The sequence below is a fragment of the Agrilus planipennis genome, unplaced genomic scaffold (assembly GCF_000699045.2).
Source record: "Agrilus planipennis isolate EAB-ADULT unplaced genomic scaffold, Apla_2.0 scaffold224, whole genome shotgun sequence".
NCBI lineage: Eukaryota > Metazoa > Arthropoda > Insecta > Coleoptera > Buprestidae > Agrilus > Agrilus planipennis.
In genome coordinates, this window is record NW_020439296.1 from 369,936 (window position 1) to 384,150 (window position 14,215).

The 14,215-nt window shown below is 34.1% G+C and overlaps 2 protein-coding genes and 2 long non-coding RNA genes across 4 annotated transcripts in view; 2 read left to right on the forward strand and 2 right to left on the reverse strand.

Annotated features, from left to right (window-relative positions):
• Positions 1–155: 155 nt before the first annotated feature.
• LOC108739546 lies at positions 156–701 on the reverse strand. The gene is made up of 3 exons (XR_001938181.2): positions 594–701; positions 265–530; positions 156–195 (listed from the first exon to the last, which is right to left on the reverse strand). It is a non-coding gene; the product is annotated as an uncharacterized LOC108739546 (long non-coding RNA).
• A 528-nt stretch (positions 702–1,229) lies between these two features.
• LOC108739567 (serine/threonine-protein kinase RIO3) lies at positions 1,230–3,845 on the forward strand. The gene is made up of 7 exons (XM_018473541.2): positions 1,230–1,761; positions 2,131–2,392; positions 2,495–2,661; positions 2,738–2,940; positions 2,990–3,160; positions 3,267–3,446; positions 3,502–3,845. The coding sequence occupies exons 1-7, from the start codon at positions 1,413–1,415 to the stop codon at positions 3,772–3,774; spliced, it is 1,605 nt and encodes a 534-aa protein (XP_018329043.1). The 5' UTR covers positions 1,230–1,412; the 3' UTR covers positions 3,775–3,845.
• Positions 3,846–4,229: 384 nt separating this feature from the next.
• LOC108739542 (U6 snRNA-associated Sm-like protein LSm7) lies at positions 4,230–4,876 on the forward strand. Its single transcript, XM_018473479.2, has 2 exons — positions 4,230–4,418; positions 4,480–4,876. The coding sequence occupies exons 1-2, from the start codon at positions 4,404–4,406 to the stop codon at positions 4,789–4,791; spliced, it is 327 nt and encodes a 108-aa protein (XP_018328981.1). The 5' UTR covers positions 4,230–4,403; the 3' UTR covers positions 4,792–4,876.
• A 712-nt stretch (positions 4,877–5,588) lies between these two features.
• LOC112905606 overlaps positions 5,589–14,215 on the reverse strand; it is a 109,766-nt gene continuing 101,139 nt past the window's right edge. The window contains exon 3 of the long non-coding RNA XR_003231909.1: positions 5,589–5,796. This is a non-coding gene — a long non-coding RNA (uncharacterized LOC112905606). The remainder of the gene's footprint in view (positions 5,797–14,215) is intronic.

Below are 14,215 nucleotides of genomic sequence, written 5' to 3' on the forward strand. Positions count from 1 at the left end.
TAACATTCCAAAGTTTACAGGTGTGAAAAGTAAACCAACTCCAGGAGGAATACCGTAGCAGAGAATTTGTTATTTCAGTGGAATTCAAATAAATATCCAGTTGCTCTCAGTCATGGGTTGAAAATTAACTGCATGATGTTACAAGGCGAAGACGAAACAGCAAATCAAGAATATAATCCATGCATCCAATCTCTTCTGTGCAAAATAAAAACTGTCAATTAATATTAATGAATTAATAATATTAATGAAGCCATGTATTCTCACCTTAATTAACTGTAGATCGTAATGTTCCAAAGTTTGCAGGTGTGGAAAGCAAACCAACTCCAGCAGGAACACCATAGCAGAAATTTTGTTGTTCCACTTGAAATCAAATAAATCTTTAGTTGCTCCCACTAATCGGCCGAAAATCAACTGCATAGTGTTGCGAAGTGAAGATGAAAATATCAAATCACGAACGAAGTCGAGAAAAGACCACACCCGTGTAGACGGTTGCTCGAGTAGCGCCAAACTGAAGTCATTTGTTCGATAATCTGCAAAGATGGACAAAAAAATATATTAATTACACTATTAAGTAAGAAAAGAATTATACACACCTAAAAATAAGCACCAAAAAGCAAGTAAAATTGTTAAATCATAATAAAATGGCGACAAACGTCATTTTACACCATGACCATAGATCATGACAAAAATATGGAGAATTATAGATGCACGATAATACGTCAATTTATACTCATAGATAATAGATACACAAAGGGTAATACTCTCAACATTCTTCTGTTACTACTGATTGTCAATAGTTGGCCGTTTTCCAGTTCGCCTCTATGGTATAGGTTTCATTCGATTAAAAAGTAATATCCGTTCAGTAATCGATTTACAATAGAAATAGATACAATTTGGTCGGATTCGAGGAAGTTTTAGGTATAATATATATATCTTTTTAAAGCTATTTCCAATAAGAAAAAGTGAAATTTTCGGATAAGCCGTGATTCGGAAGTTTTATTTTCTGTTTTCTACAAAACAGTAATACTAATAAGTATAATAAATTAGCAGCAGTAATAATCATAGATAAGACATGATAAGAGATATATGTATAATAGTAGCGACTTTCGAACACTTCGACGTATGCAGTTGAAGTTCGTTTTTAACTCAGATTATTTTGACTGCTTCTCTGCTCGTTTCAGACGCATGTCAGGTTACCTTTTGTTTATCTATAATCTATGTGTCAGACACTCGTTAGCACATTACGTATATACTGTGCATATATATGTCCAGTAATCAGTTTTTATTTGCAGAAGCAGAAGGTTATTCTTTTTGTGATTAAGTTCCATAATTTTAAATTATCGTGTTCCTACTACTTTAAGTTTTTTAATAGTTTATTTATTATTTGTTAATTAATATTTAATTGTAAAAATATGTCGTCTCCTTGGGCAAAAATTGCGACCCCAGAACCAGTGAATTTTGAAGATATTTTATCTGAAGAAATTGCTAAGGAAATTCAATCTAAAGAAGATCAAAAATATGCTAAAAAGGTTCTGAAGGAATTAAGGGAGGCTGAAGGCATCAATTCTCCAGATCCTCCACCGATTTTATTTGCAGATGAAAATGCAACATACAAATCTGATGAAGCGATTGCCAAGATGTTACAGAAGCAGTACGATTTGGAGTATGATGATATGTTAAAAAAGACAGAAAATAAATTTAACGGTGATTCCAAAGTGTCCATATCATTCAGTAATTATCGTAGGGCACATGACCAAGAAGGTAATGAATCATTTTTATTTTAAAGTGAGGTTAGAATTGTATTCATTATTCATAATATTGTGAAATCTTATAAAATTATTTAATACAAATATAAATAATAATACTGATAGGTATTAAGAAAAAAAATATGAAGTGCTATTTAAGTTGTTAAGTTACCTAATTGAAATATAATAAATAGTTTTTTGTAACCAATCATCATTAAGTAAGTACCAAATAGTAATTTTCACAAAAACAGACCTTCAGCTTTAGGAGAGATTCTTTCATGATATGGTCTTTGAATAAATATTTATTATGACCTTAATCATCCCATACTTTTCCAGTTTTGTTTCCTATAATTAGTGGAAATATCACCTGATATTTGTGTTATAGCCAGTGATTTAGAAGAAGATGGGTTTTTGGAAGATCCTAGTGAGAAGAGAGATTGGGATAGGTTTGATTATGTTGAGAGACAGTTCAATATTATTCCATCTTGTGGATACAGAATGAAAGAAGATGGGACAATGGTCACTAAACATGATATGGTAATGAGTGGTACACGAAATGCATGCAAAATGATGAATTTTCCACCTGATTTTCATACCGGTGATGGAGCAGGATTTGATTTGCAAATGTCTAATAAAGTATTCAACAGGTATGCTTTCCTTGTAAAGTATTATTAAAAATTTGTTCATAATGGTCCATATTGCACTTGTATAAGCTACATATTAAATTAAAACTTACCAAAAATTTTTAGCTTGAAAATATACTCCTCTAAGGAAGAAGCACGAAGAAAACGCATGAAAGATAAGAAAGAAGATCGTGCAACAGCTGAGTTTGGAATTGACCAGTTCACTCGTATTCTTTTATTTAAAATAATTAACAATCGCATCCTAGAAAATATAAATGGCATTATTAGTATAGGTATAGTTGGTCATTTTTAAAAAAAATTGAATTGAAAATTGATAAGAGTAAATATCAAATAGTATTGTATGTTTAGGCAAAGAAGCTGTAATATTACATGCCGAAAGTGACCCATCATATTCTGATGCCATACTACCAAAGGAATGTGTCGTTAAAGTTTACAAAACAATTTTGTCTGAATTCAAACAAAGAGATCAATATATTAGAGATGATTACCGTTTTACAGAGCGTATGGGCAAGCAGACTATGCGAAAAACTATGTACCTTTGGGCAGAGAAGGTAAATAACATAATAATTAATTCTGTATGTGTATGTTGTTTTTCTGTAGGAAATGCATAACTTGAATAGGATGAAAAGGGTTGGAATACCTTGCCCAGAAGTCGTATACTTGAAGCACCACGTCTTGGTAATGAGTTTTATAGGAGAAAATCATAAGCCAGCACCTAAATTAAAGAATGCAACATTGGATGAATGTGAATATGAAGATGCCTATCATCAAGTAAATACAAAACATGTTTTTATATACATTTTAAGAATATCATCCCTACTTAGTTGGATAACTACAATTCTATTTGAGTTACTATGACAGAATGAACTCCTTTTAGGTGATAGAAAATATGAAAATTTTATATCAAAAAGCTAAGCTTATTCATGCTGATTTATCAGAGTACAATATCTTGTGGTATAAAGGCAAATGCTATTTTATTGATGTTGGTCAGTCAACAGAACCCAGACATATAGGTTCATTTGGATTTTTGATGAGGGATTGTGAAAACGTTTGTAATGTAAGTCTTTCTTTTGATAAGTGAATCTTTTGAAAAATAACTTTTATTATTATAGTTCTTCCAACGTAAAGGAGTTCCTAATGTAATAGAGCCTGAGAAGTTATTCTTTGAAATAACTGGTTGTGAATTTGCGGATCGGTTGGCCCTTGAAGCTGTAGAAAGTAAATATAAAGCGAAACCTCATTTGGCAAACCTTGAAGATACTGACTCGCCATTGGTAGATGAATTTGAAGAAACCTGGCAAAGGGTAAAAAGTGGAGAATTGGCCAAAACAGTTCAGGTAGCCGATAAACCTGTTGTACCCTTAGTGGAGACTCCAGCAAATTAAAAGTTTTGCAGTAAAGAATGCTAATGTATATATATATATATACTTAGATGTAAATTGACAGAAAATGGCTTGATAAGAACAAACAATTATTTTTATTCAGTGTTTATGTTATTTTTTGCAATAGTTTAAAATAAAGTCTTAACATGTGGGTTATCTTTCTTTCTACTTAATTTTATCGTATTTAAATATTGATTGTGGTTGGCAATTTCTGGGAAAACCCCATATGGGGGAGAATGTAGAATTGTCGAGGGACTGTTGTGGTATGGTTTACAAGAAGCGATGAGGAAAACGTTAACAAATGGTATTGAAAAAATATTTTGTTTTTTATAATCGAAAAGAATAAAATGTATCTTTTTGTAAAAGTTTAAACAAAATTGATTAAGTAACCGGAATAATTAACATGTAATGATGCAATAGACACTTCCTTCGATAATATGTCAATATATCTCTAATTTATGATCTTGTCAACGTGTATTTCAACATAACCTTATTTTGTTTAGACTTTCAGTGGTTAATTATTGTTATTGCCGGTTAAAATACAGTAAATATTCATTAGTTGTACGTTCTCACGAACATTAAAACTATCCAGGAATTATTCATGAGTGCCAGTGTTTCATTTAGCTACAGCTATGTCTGAAAAAAAGGTAAATATAAACTTAACTGAAGATTGAGTTCGCAATATTTGGTTCGTATGCTGTTTTTAAGGGCGCAGGAGATCAGAAAGAGAAAAAACGAAAAGAATCGATTCTAGACCTATCAAAGTATTTGGAGAAGAGTATCCGAGTGAAATTTGCCGGAGGTCGAGAAGCATCAGGTATACTGAAAGGTTACGATCCACTTTTGAATTTAGTTTTGGACAATACCACAGAGTATTTAAGAGACCCAGATGACCCGTACAAATTAACCGAAGACACAAGACCATTAGGACTAGTTGTATGCAGGGGAACATCAGTTGTTTTAATATGCCCAGTTGATGGAATGGAAGCTATTCAAAATCCCTTCATATCTCAAGAATAATTACAATAGCATTACAGTTATAATTTCCTTTGTAATTTAAGATTAATTTGTAACATAAAATAAATGGTAATTCTGAAAAAAAAAATTATTTGTAATTGAATTAAGAATCACGAAAATGCTTAAATAATTTGGATAATCAAGATACAGATAGTAACAGGAAAGTAACGCCTACAGAAAAACGCAAAAGAATGTTAAATGCTGTGTACTGGTATTAACTTGCTTCCTAACCGTTAAAATTGTATTGCAAAACATCGTATTTCAAATGTAAATAATGATTGTATACAATGAAACGAAATATGTACGTGTATGAATATAAAGGAATATTTGGATTACGATTTCGTTGAAAGTGGATATGTTGTACGGCTTATTTTGTAGGTACACAAAGTAAGGGACATGGCCACAGAAAAACCTTAAAAAAATAAATGATTCATAGGTTGGATTCGTGTAATCATGGGTTGGGTTGGGTTTAGTTGTTTTACTTAATTTTTTTTCGACTTCCGAAACTAGGCGAAGGGATGGTTTTTGCCGTCAATATATGTACACATGGGCGTACCGAGGTGAAAAGGGCATTTTATTTAAAGTTAATTTAACTAAAATAGACGCGGTCATGGTCGAATCCTAGTAACAGTTAATTTTATAAAGAACTTAGATGTACCAACTTTGTACCAGTGACTTAAATATGAATAATTTATGGATACTATGCAACAATAATTTCCTATTTTGCCTTTTTCTGTTTACAACTAAGAAATATTTAAGTACCAATAAATTTTATTCAAAAGTATGCACCCACCTTTGTTCAGTCCTATTTGTTCCTCAAATTCCTAAAAGTATCTACTTATTAGGATTCCGACATTGAAAGAAAGGTTGTAGCACGAGTTTGGGGCAAAAATCTGAAGTCAGTATCTTGTAAAGGTACTTTTTGGTTTTCATATTACCAAGGATGCTCTACTTTCCGATTAATCTGGTGGTTGTATCTATTTTGAATGAACTGAACTGATGAAATACCTGTAACAGAGGAATTGAAATAGTACAACCAAAATAGGCCATTCTATCAGGAATTATCAAGTCAACCGATGAGTTTCGTTATGACATCGCACGACCTTCGGTTTTTAAATTTTCTTACTAGTACAGTTGACAAATTTTAAGTAATTGGTTTATTGTCTGGACAATTGGGGGGTTGGACAGTGACAGTCGAGGAGAGAAATTTTAATAGCGACCCAAAAACTGAAAAATTGAACGAAATTCCACATATTTTTCGATCATCTTCATCACCATAAGGTCGTCAGTCCTAAGACTGGTTGGACACACACCTCCACTCTTTCCTATCCTGAGCTAATCTTCGCATTTCCCTAAAACTAGAACAACCCACATCTCTGACTCCTCCTTTCTAGATGCTGATACAGCTACATCATCTGCAAATCTAAGCATACAAATCTTTTACCCCTGTATATCTATCTCTACAGTTGTCCTGTCTTTAATGAAGTTGATTGCGACTTCGATGTGCAACCCAGTCTGACTCTGTTCCTAATATTTACTTCTCTACGTTGCTGCTCCAGCTCTATAATTTTCTATTACTCTTTATACAAACTATGAGTCACTTTACTATCTCTGTAATTCATCCCTATATTTTTAAGTATATTTAACATCTTGTTCCATTTAACATTGTTAAAAGCCTTTTCTAAATCTATAAATCCTATGTACGCACTCTTTCCTTTTTCTATCGTTTTCGGTGGCTAGAATGGTCTTCCGCGTTCCTCTATTTCTTCTTAACCCAATTTATCTTCCCCTAATAGTTCTTCCGCCTTTTTTTCCAGCCTACTCTGTAAAATTCCAGTTAAGATTTTTGACGCATGGGAAGTTAAGCTAGTTGTTCTAAATGTCTCGCACCTATCCGCGCCTCTCTTTTTAGGTATGGTTACTACCACACGTTCCACTTATAATCCTCTGGGACTTTCCCCGTCTCGCAAATGTGACTAACTAGCTTAAACATACAATCTCTAACCTCTTCTCCTGCATGTTTTAGAAATTCTGCCTGTATTCCTTCTAGACTTGGCGCCTTATTATTTAGTTTTTTTAATGCAACACCGAATTCTTCTCTCATTATGGGATAATCTAGCTCCTCTATCTCCAGACTATCTTCCTTCTCTAATATATTTCCTAACTCATGGCCTGCGTATAGATTCTCTAAATATTCTTTCCACCTATCTGCTTTTTCCTCAATTTCTATCAAAATGACTTGGTATATTTGTAGCTGCTGACTTTCGGCACGTTTTAATGCAGTTCCATTCTGTCTCTATGTCCCTGTTATTCGTTTCTCCCGCCTCCTTTAGTATTTGGTCTGTCCTTGTACCTAGCCTATTACGAGTTTCGTTACATTTTCTAAGTCAAGACGTCCCCTACCTTTCCACTTTTCAGAATTTTCAATTTAAGATTGGTCTTCATAACTACTACGTTATTGTCGTTATCTATATCTGCTCCTGGATAACTCCTACAACTATTAGGCTTTCCTGCTCTTCCACTAGATTTAACACGTCTTCTATCTCTGCATAAACCGCTTCTACGTCTTCATCATTGTAAGATGATGTAGACATGTAGACCTGCACTATCACCGTTTTTACCGACTTCGAGTTTAATTTAACTATAACTATCCTATCGCTTTTTTGTAAATAACTTTCTACACTCTGCCCTGCTTTCCTACCCATTACAATTCCTACCCCCGAATTACCTTTCACCGATCCTGTATGTATTATTTGAAAGCCTCCACTCCAGAACTCTCCAGTTTCTGGCCAACGGACTTCACTAACGCCTACTATATCTAATTCTAGTCTATTCATCTCAAATTTCAAATTTTCGAATTTCCCTACTTGCCTCATTGTCCTAACATTCCACGCTCCGATTCCGACCTTCCCCTATTGCACATATCGGTGACACCCCCCGAGGTATCATTTGAGTTCGGATTGTTTTTTTTTTGGGATATCATAATGTGGTAGTTTCCCGTTGCCTTCCACATCGCAGTATTGTGCACCAGAATGCCATACCTGCCACCCTGATGGTTGAACCTATGGTCCGGCTCCCTAAATCACTGAAACTCGCAAACCGATTCACCCATTCTAATTTGCACGAGCTTCGTCAAGGTTCAAGTCCCGTCGGATCGACTTTGTATTAAATAAAACTAAATTGGTAACCATTAAAAGAATCATTAATGCGAATTGATTCTATTATCTGTATTCTTTTTAATGGAATCCATTAATAAAGAAACAAATGATTCTAATAAAACTATGAGGGATTACAGAGCCCCAAGACCTGTCGTCGTTTACGTGTTTAGATGCTTTCAAAATTAAGTAGTAGGTAGGTATTTAAACGTTTTATGATGATTTTATCTATGAAAACAAGTATCTACGAAGTGATTATTAATATTTTAAATTATAAAACAACGATTTGTTACAAAATAGTATTCCATTTAAAGTACAATGTCGCTTGCTTATACATACCTTTTTATTAGAAAAAAATTTGAATATTAAGTTACTATATTTTTATGTAAATATGTTTTTTTGTATAGATTTTTTATAAAATATAATTGTAAATTTAGGTTTGCCTGGCCAAGTATCTAAATAATCTTTAAAAATCTTTTCGTTTTATGATAGTTCCTAACAATTAAATGTTTGTATATTATTTTTCTTCGTTTTTTAAACAAAAAGTTCATTTCAAATGCTTTAAGAATATTAATAGGGGTTAAATTATATAAGTAAAATTCATATGAAAATTCACCTAATTTTTATCTACTACAAAGGAGTCCTGGGTTCGATTCCCGGCGAGGTTGTAACAGTAGCAACAACTACAAACATTTCACAGCCATCTTCGTAAAAAATTAAACGATTTTGGTTGCATTTACAGTAAGTGCAAAACTAGAGAAGATGAGTATAGGGAACCATAGTACCATTCGAAAGAGAATAAAATTCTGCACAAGGCTAAGAAAATACATACAGGGTGTTCCATTTAAAAAAAACAGACTTACGACTGTTTGAATTTAACCAAATCCGCCATTAAATATTTAACACCCTGCATGTAATTAACCCACTTTTAAGGTATGGACGGGAAGTTTGAGAGCATAGCTATCTTTTTTGAGAATATTGTTGCTCCAGCTTTCTTACTGTAAAATAGGCATGCCTTTTCGCTACCTACTTAGAAGTAGAATAAAAAATCATAAGTAGAATTCAAAACCGTCATAATATATAGTGTTCCATTTAAAATAACGAAGTTGATGTTAACATCCGGTATAACCGGAAGTGCTCCATAGATGCCGTTATTTGAATTGAGGAGAGCATACCCAATAACGCTATTGTAGAAATTTTCAAAATTTAGATCGCTGTAGTTCCAGACATATTCTAATGGGTGGTCACCATGAGACACCCTGTATATACATTAGACCGACAAATCTGTGACCTACGTTTCGCCGTTCTTACTGTTGTCACCTCTCGTACCTTACATGTCAAGGCATTGTTCCCGGTTCAATTCCCGACTATAGTCCAGTCAAAATAGACATTTGACTAAGCCAAAATTCGTCTAGAGCTGAAAATTGGCAGAGACGTTAAATACGTCATTATAAATAAAATGTCAAAAGTCCCCTGCGATCGTACTTCTGCAAAAAAAATTTATTCAAGGTCAAAAGTGCAAAATTAAGGTTTTTTCGATTTTTTTCGAAAACGGTAAGTTTTAATGTGAAAATAGGCCAGCCAAAAGTTGTAGATCATACAATTCTCTACAAAAATGACCCAGTCACTTTTTCACTTACGACTCACCATTCGTGAGATATCGCGGTTTTAATCATTAGAAAATTCATATTTTACATAATATGCACACATTTCCGCGCCACCTATGGAGTAATGTACTTGGCGCATTTTTTTTTACGGTGTTTCCCCAGTAGGTATACTCCACGATCTATTGTATTGAGGGTAGCGACAATTTTTCCTCGTGAATTTGAGGTAGATTGTAATGAATAAAAAATTAAACGAATTTTATTATTAATTTTAGAAAGTTAATTTTTTCACTGCTTTTTCTACGGCAACTGAGATTGACAAACAAGCAAACATACCTAAGTACTGTAGAACAATATTTTATAACAATGTTTTAATTACAGTTTTTAAAACAGAGTTTAGACGTGAATTTAGTTTTAATTGGTATATGTGGTAGGTACATCTAGTTGTAAGTCCTTCGTTTGCTTTTCTTTCGTAATTTTCACTCTCTCTCTTGTACTATACTTTTATGATTACGATTGTGTAGAGGCATACGTATCTCAACAATATTTGTAGTAATATAAGTATGCTATATTCTGTTCTTTTTTTTTTCTCGCCGTCGAAAATAACAAAAGATAACATCGCGACTGATTTAGTTGTCCGAAGGTCCGTTGGCACACTTGCATTTGTTCGAAACACGAAATTAGTGCTGATAAAACGAACCTACGGCATTCTTTTTTTTATTGTATAACAAAATATTAGACAGTACTCTCGTATGGAAATTTTCTAATATATAATTACCGACTCTATTTCGAAATGCATCCTACATATGAGTATGTATGACGTAGAAGTTTAAGAGCAAGCGACTTTAAAAAAATATTTCACTGTAATAAATATGGTAATTATTGTCTGGAAAGGTCAGTTGATTGGATTTAGTAAAGCATATATATATTTATATGATGCGTACAGAATAATTTTCGTACCTACTTATTGATATTGAGACCTATAATAGACATTATACAGGGTGTTTGTTGGTATTGTTAATGGCTATTTCTTTGTTAAAAAACCGGTTGTCTGTAAAGTCGGTTTACTGACGATAGTTGAACGTGACAACGTCATAAGAAAATACTGATGGAATGGTTTCATTTTTCAAAAGAAAATTTTAATTTTATTTGTTTGATAGATATTTTGTATGGATATAGAGAAGGAGGTAAATGGAAATGTATTATTGTATAGGAGCTGTCCACGCAGACGCATCGCTCACTCAAGTAGGAGAGAGACAGATGTCGAACGCTGCCGAACGCGGAAGCCGATCGTGCCTCTTTGTCGCTCGTTCCGCGCTCTCGCTTGCACTTCAAGCCTTAAATGGAACGCCTCAGAGCGAGGTAACGCCGCATGAGTCATATTTTTTCGTGCGTGCAGCCGGCTCCATCGAATTATAAGACGTTGTCACGTCAAAACTTTTACTTAACTTCACTTGTTCAAGAATTAGTTTTATTTGATTTAGAACATAAACGCGAGCAAAACCCCTGGTAAACCCAGTATTTAATAAAAAATTGAAGAAAAATATTTTCTGGCGCAATTTATTTGATGGTAAATTCAAATGCGCAATGGTTAGAAAAACTATACCATACGTATACAGGGTAATTATCCCGAATGACACCTCCATAATACTTTAAAGGAAAATATTGGTTTACAACATACCTATATGATGCACGAGGGTGAGTTTTTAAGTTCGAGAAATGGGTAGCTAGGTCATTAGTGAGGGTACTGACTCGAGTCATTACGAATTAAGCAACTCATTATTAGTAGATATAAATACCATGTTTTATCGTAATTAGGTGAGTAGTCTTTGGCTATCGTCGACGAAACAAGTGAATCTGGAACAAATTGTGAAATATGGAGAAAATCCAGTACAGCCCTGTTATAAAGTTCCTTACGAAGCAAGGAAAATAAGTTCAAACAATACTGGAAGAGATGTCATCTGTTTACGCGGACTCTGGCCCACGTTTACAAGTGGCATACCCTCTCTAAGCAAGGCAGAGACTCACTTGAAGACCATCCACGGCCAGACCGTCCGATCGAGATGACCACTCCGCAAATCATTCAAAAAGTCGAAAAATTAATATTGGAAGGTGCCCGACTTAAGGAGAAATAGCTCGCAGAAACGGTAGGAGTATTAGATACAACCATTTTTTAAAAATTTTCACGGTCATCTTGACATGACTAAAGTTCAGTATTAATTTAAAATCATTTTTTCGATTTTTTATTTACCCACTACAAACTACCTCAAATTAATGAGGGAAAAATTGTTGCTGTTGTCGCACCCCCGCCGGGACCTTTGGCTTTACGCACCAATGTTCTACCACTAAACTACGAGAGGTGACAAGGTCGGTTAGTCGTGGTCGCTGTTGTCACCTCTCGTAGTTTAGTGGTAGAACATTGGTGCGTAACGCCAAAGGTCCCGGGTTCGAATCCCGGCACGAGTGTGACAACAGCATCAATTTTTCCCTCATTAATTTGAAGTAGCGTGTAGTGGGTAAATAAAAAATCGAAAAAATGATTTCAAATTAATATTGCATATTAATCCACTATTAAGTAACTAACAATGTCATAGGATTTCATATAATGACCAAAGTTGGCGCAAGAAGGGTACCGAGAATGCTCACTCCGCCTCAAAAAACAAGAGCGTGTGGAATGTTTTCGCGCGTTTTTGGACCTATGTGGTGCAGATAAAGATGGAGTATTGACTCAAATTGTTACTGGGGACGAAACTTGGTTTCATCATTATGCACCTGAGTCCAAACAGGACTCTATGCAGTGGCACAAAAAAGGCACACCACCACCCAAGAAATTTAAGAAGTCACAATCGGCTAGGAAAATCATGACGACAGTCTTTTGGGACTCAGAAGCGATCCTGTTGATCGATTATAAAGATAAAGGTGTCTCCATAACTGTGGATGAAAATTGACCAAAGATGTCCTTTCTCTGCACGACAACGCGCCTGTTCACAAAAACCGTGTTGCGATGGCTGCCCTGCAGAAGGTTGGATTCGAAATTTTGCGTCACCTACCCTACACTCCCGATATAGCTCCCAGCGATTAGTATCTATTCCCAAACTTGAAAAGTCTTCGTGGGAAGAAATTTTCAAGCGACGAACAAGTGAAGGATGCAGTTTCGGCGTATTTTTCAGACAGACAAAACATTTTCTTTTTTTGAAGGTATACGTAAGCTAATTGAAAGATTGGTAAAAATGTATAAAGGTACTAGGTGAATATAATGGCACATTGAAAAGAAAAAATAATTCGTACATTTAGTTCCATTTCTTACCCGCCCTTCCGCGAACTTAAAAACGCCCTCTCGTGCACAGATACGTGACATGTTAGCTAGAAACAAATGGTTTATTGATAGAAGTTGTTCAACGAGCAGCTATTTATTTGACAGTCTTAATGGTTATTACTAAATTGACAAAGTAACTATTAAATACTGAGTTAATTAACTAATTGGATAGACACAACTATAATTGATTGCATCTCGTTCGTCCAAAAAAAAGCTTACGATTGGTTAAATACCTGACAGAATAAATTTCGTCAGTATTTCATAATCCAATGTCATCACATGGTAGGTATTTATTATTATGCAAACTCTGGGATTCCATTTATGCCTCACTGAAACAACTGCTATTTTTACCTACAGGTTTTAAGATCGTCCATAGAATTTTCACCCCTTTCAGAAAACATAAAGCAACTCGATAGTGACTTTACTCAAAATATTCTCGCGCTTTTTAGTCACTTGGACAGTACTTTTTCGATGTTTTCAGTTTTTTTGTACATACATATAAACCGTTTATTTTATGTAGGTAATGTAAATTGTTCATCGGAGATAGAAATTACATATTTCTTTGTTGGTTTTTTTTATTTTATGTATCATCATCATAATAAGGTTTTTAATTTTAAGACTGGTTGGACACACACCTCCACTCTTTTCTATCCGAAAACTAAAACATCCCACATCCTTAAATATTTGTGAAGAGTAATCTAATCTAGGTCTACATTTACTCCTATTAACTCCTGTTTCTGCCTTTAATGTCTCTGACTAGCCGTTCAAGCTTTAGAAGGTGTCCTACCAACCTATCTTGCCTATTTCTGATTGAGTTTCATAGTGCCCTGTGTTCTAATCTCTCTAATATCTCTTCATTAATTTTCTCTATTCACGATATCCTCAACATTCACCTGTAACATCACATTTCGAACGGCCCGCCGTTCACGTTTTGCACTCGTATAGAGTCGTGCTCCAGACATACTAACTTTTAACAGTATTTCTAAATTAACCCTTCTCGAGCATAGAAGTGACTTCATTTTATTAAAGGCATCTCGACCTTGCACTAGTCTTGGGTGATAACTGTTTTTAGTTACCAGTTATCGATAACAAAAAAATATCGATAACTATAACTATCAATAATTATCGACATACTGATAACTATCGATATATATGATAAAAATCGGTAGTTATCGATACATTGATAACAATAAGCAATTAATAACTATCGATATATGTATATACAGGTACATCATTTTTAATTCATAGAGATTTGTTTCTAAGTAAATCAATACCATGAATGTATAACTGTTTATTATTTTATTTATTTTTTCCTAGAAAATATTTAAAAAATCCCATAATTACCAATATAT

Excerpts from the sequence above, each read along its gene's own strand:
- LOC108739567 (XM_018473541.2), top strand. The coding sequence starts at position 1,413 with ATGTCGTCTCCTTGGGCAAAAATTGCGACCCCAGAACCAGTGAATTTT. Across the intron at positions 3,161-3,266 it reads ATGAAGATGCCTATCATCAA|GTGATAGAAAATATGAAAAT; the intron begins GTAAATACAAAA and ends AACTCCTTTTAG. Across the intron at positions 3,447-3,501 it reads ATTGTGAAAACGTTTGTAAT|TTCTTCCAACGTAAAGGAGT; the intron begins GTAAGTCTTTCT and ends TTATTATTATAG.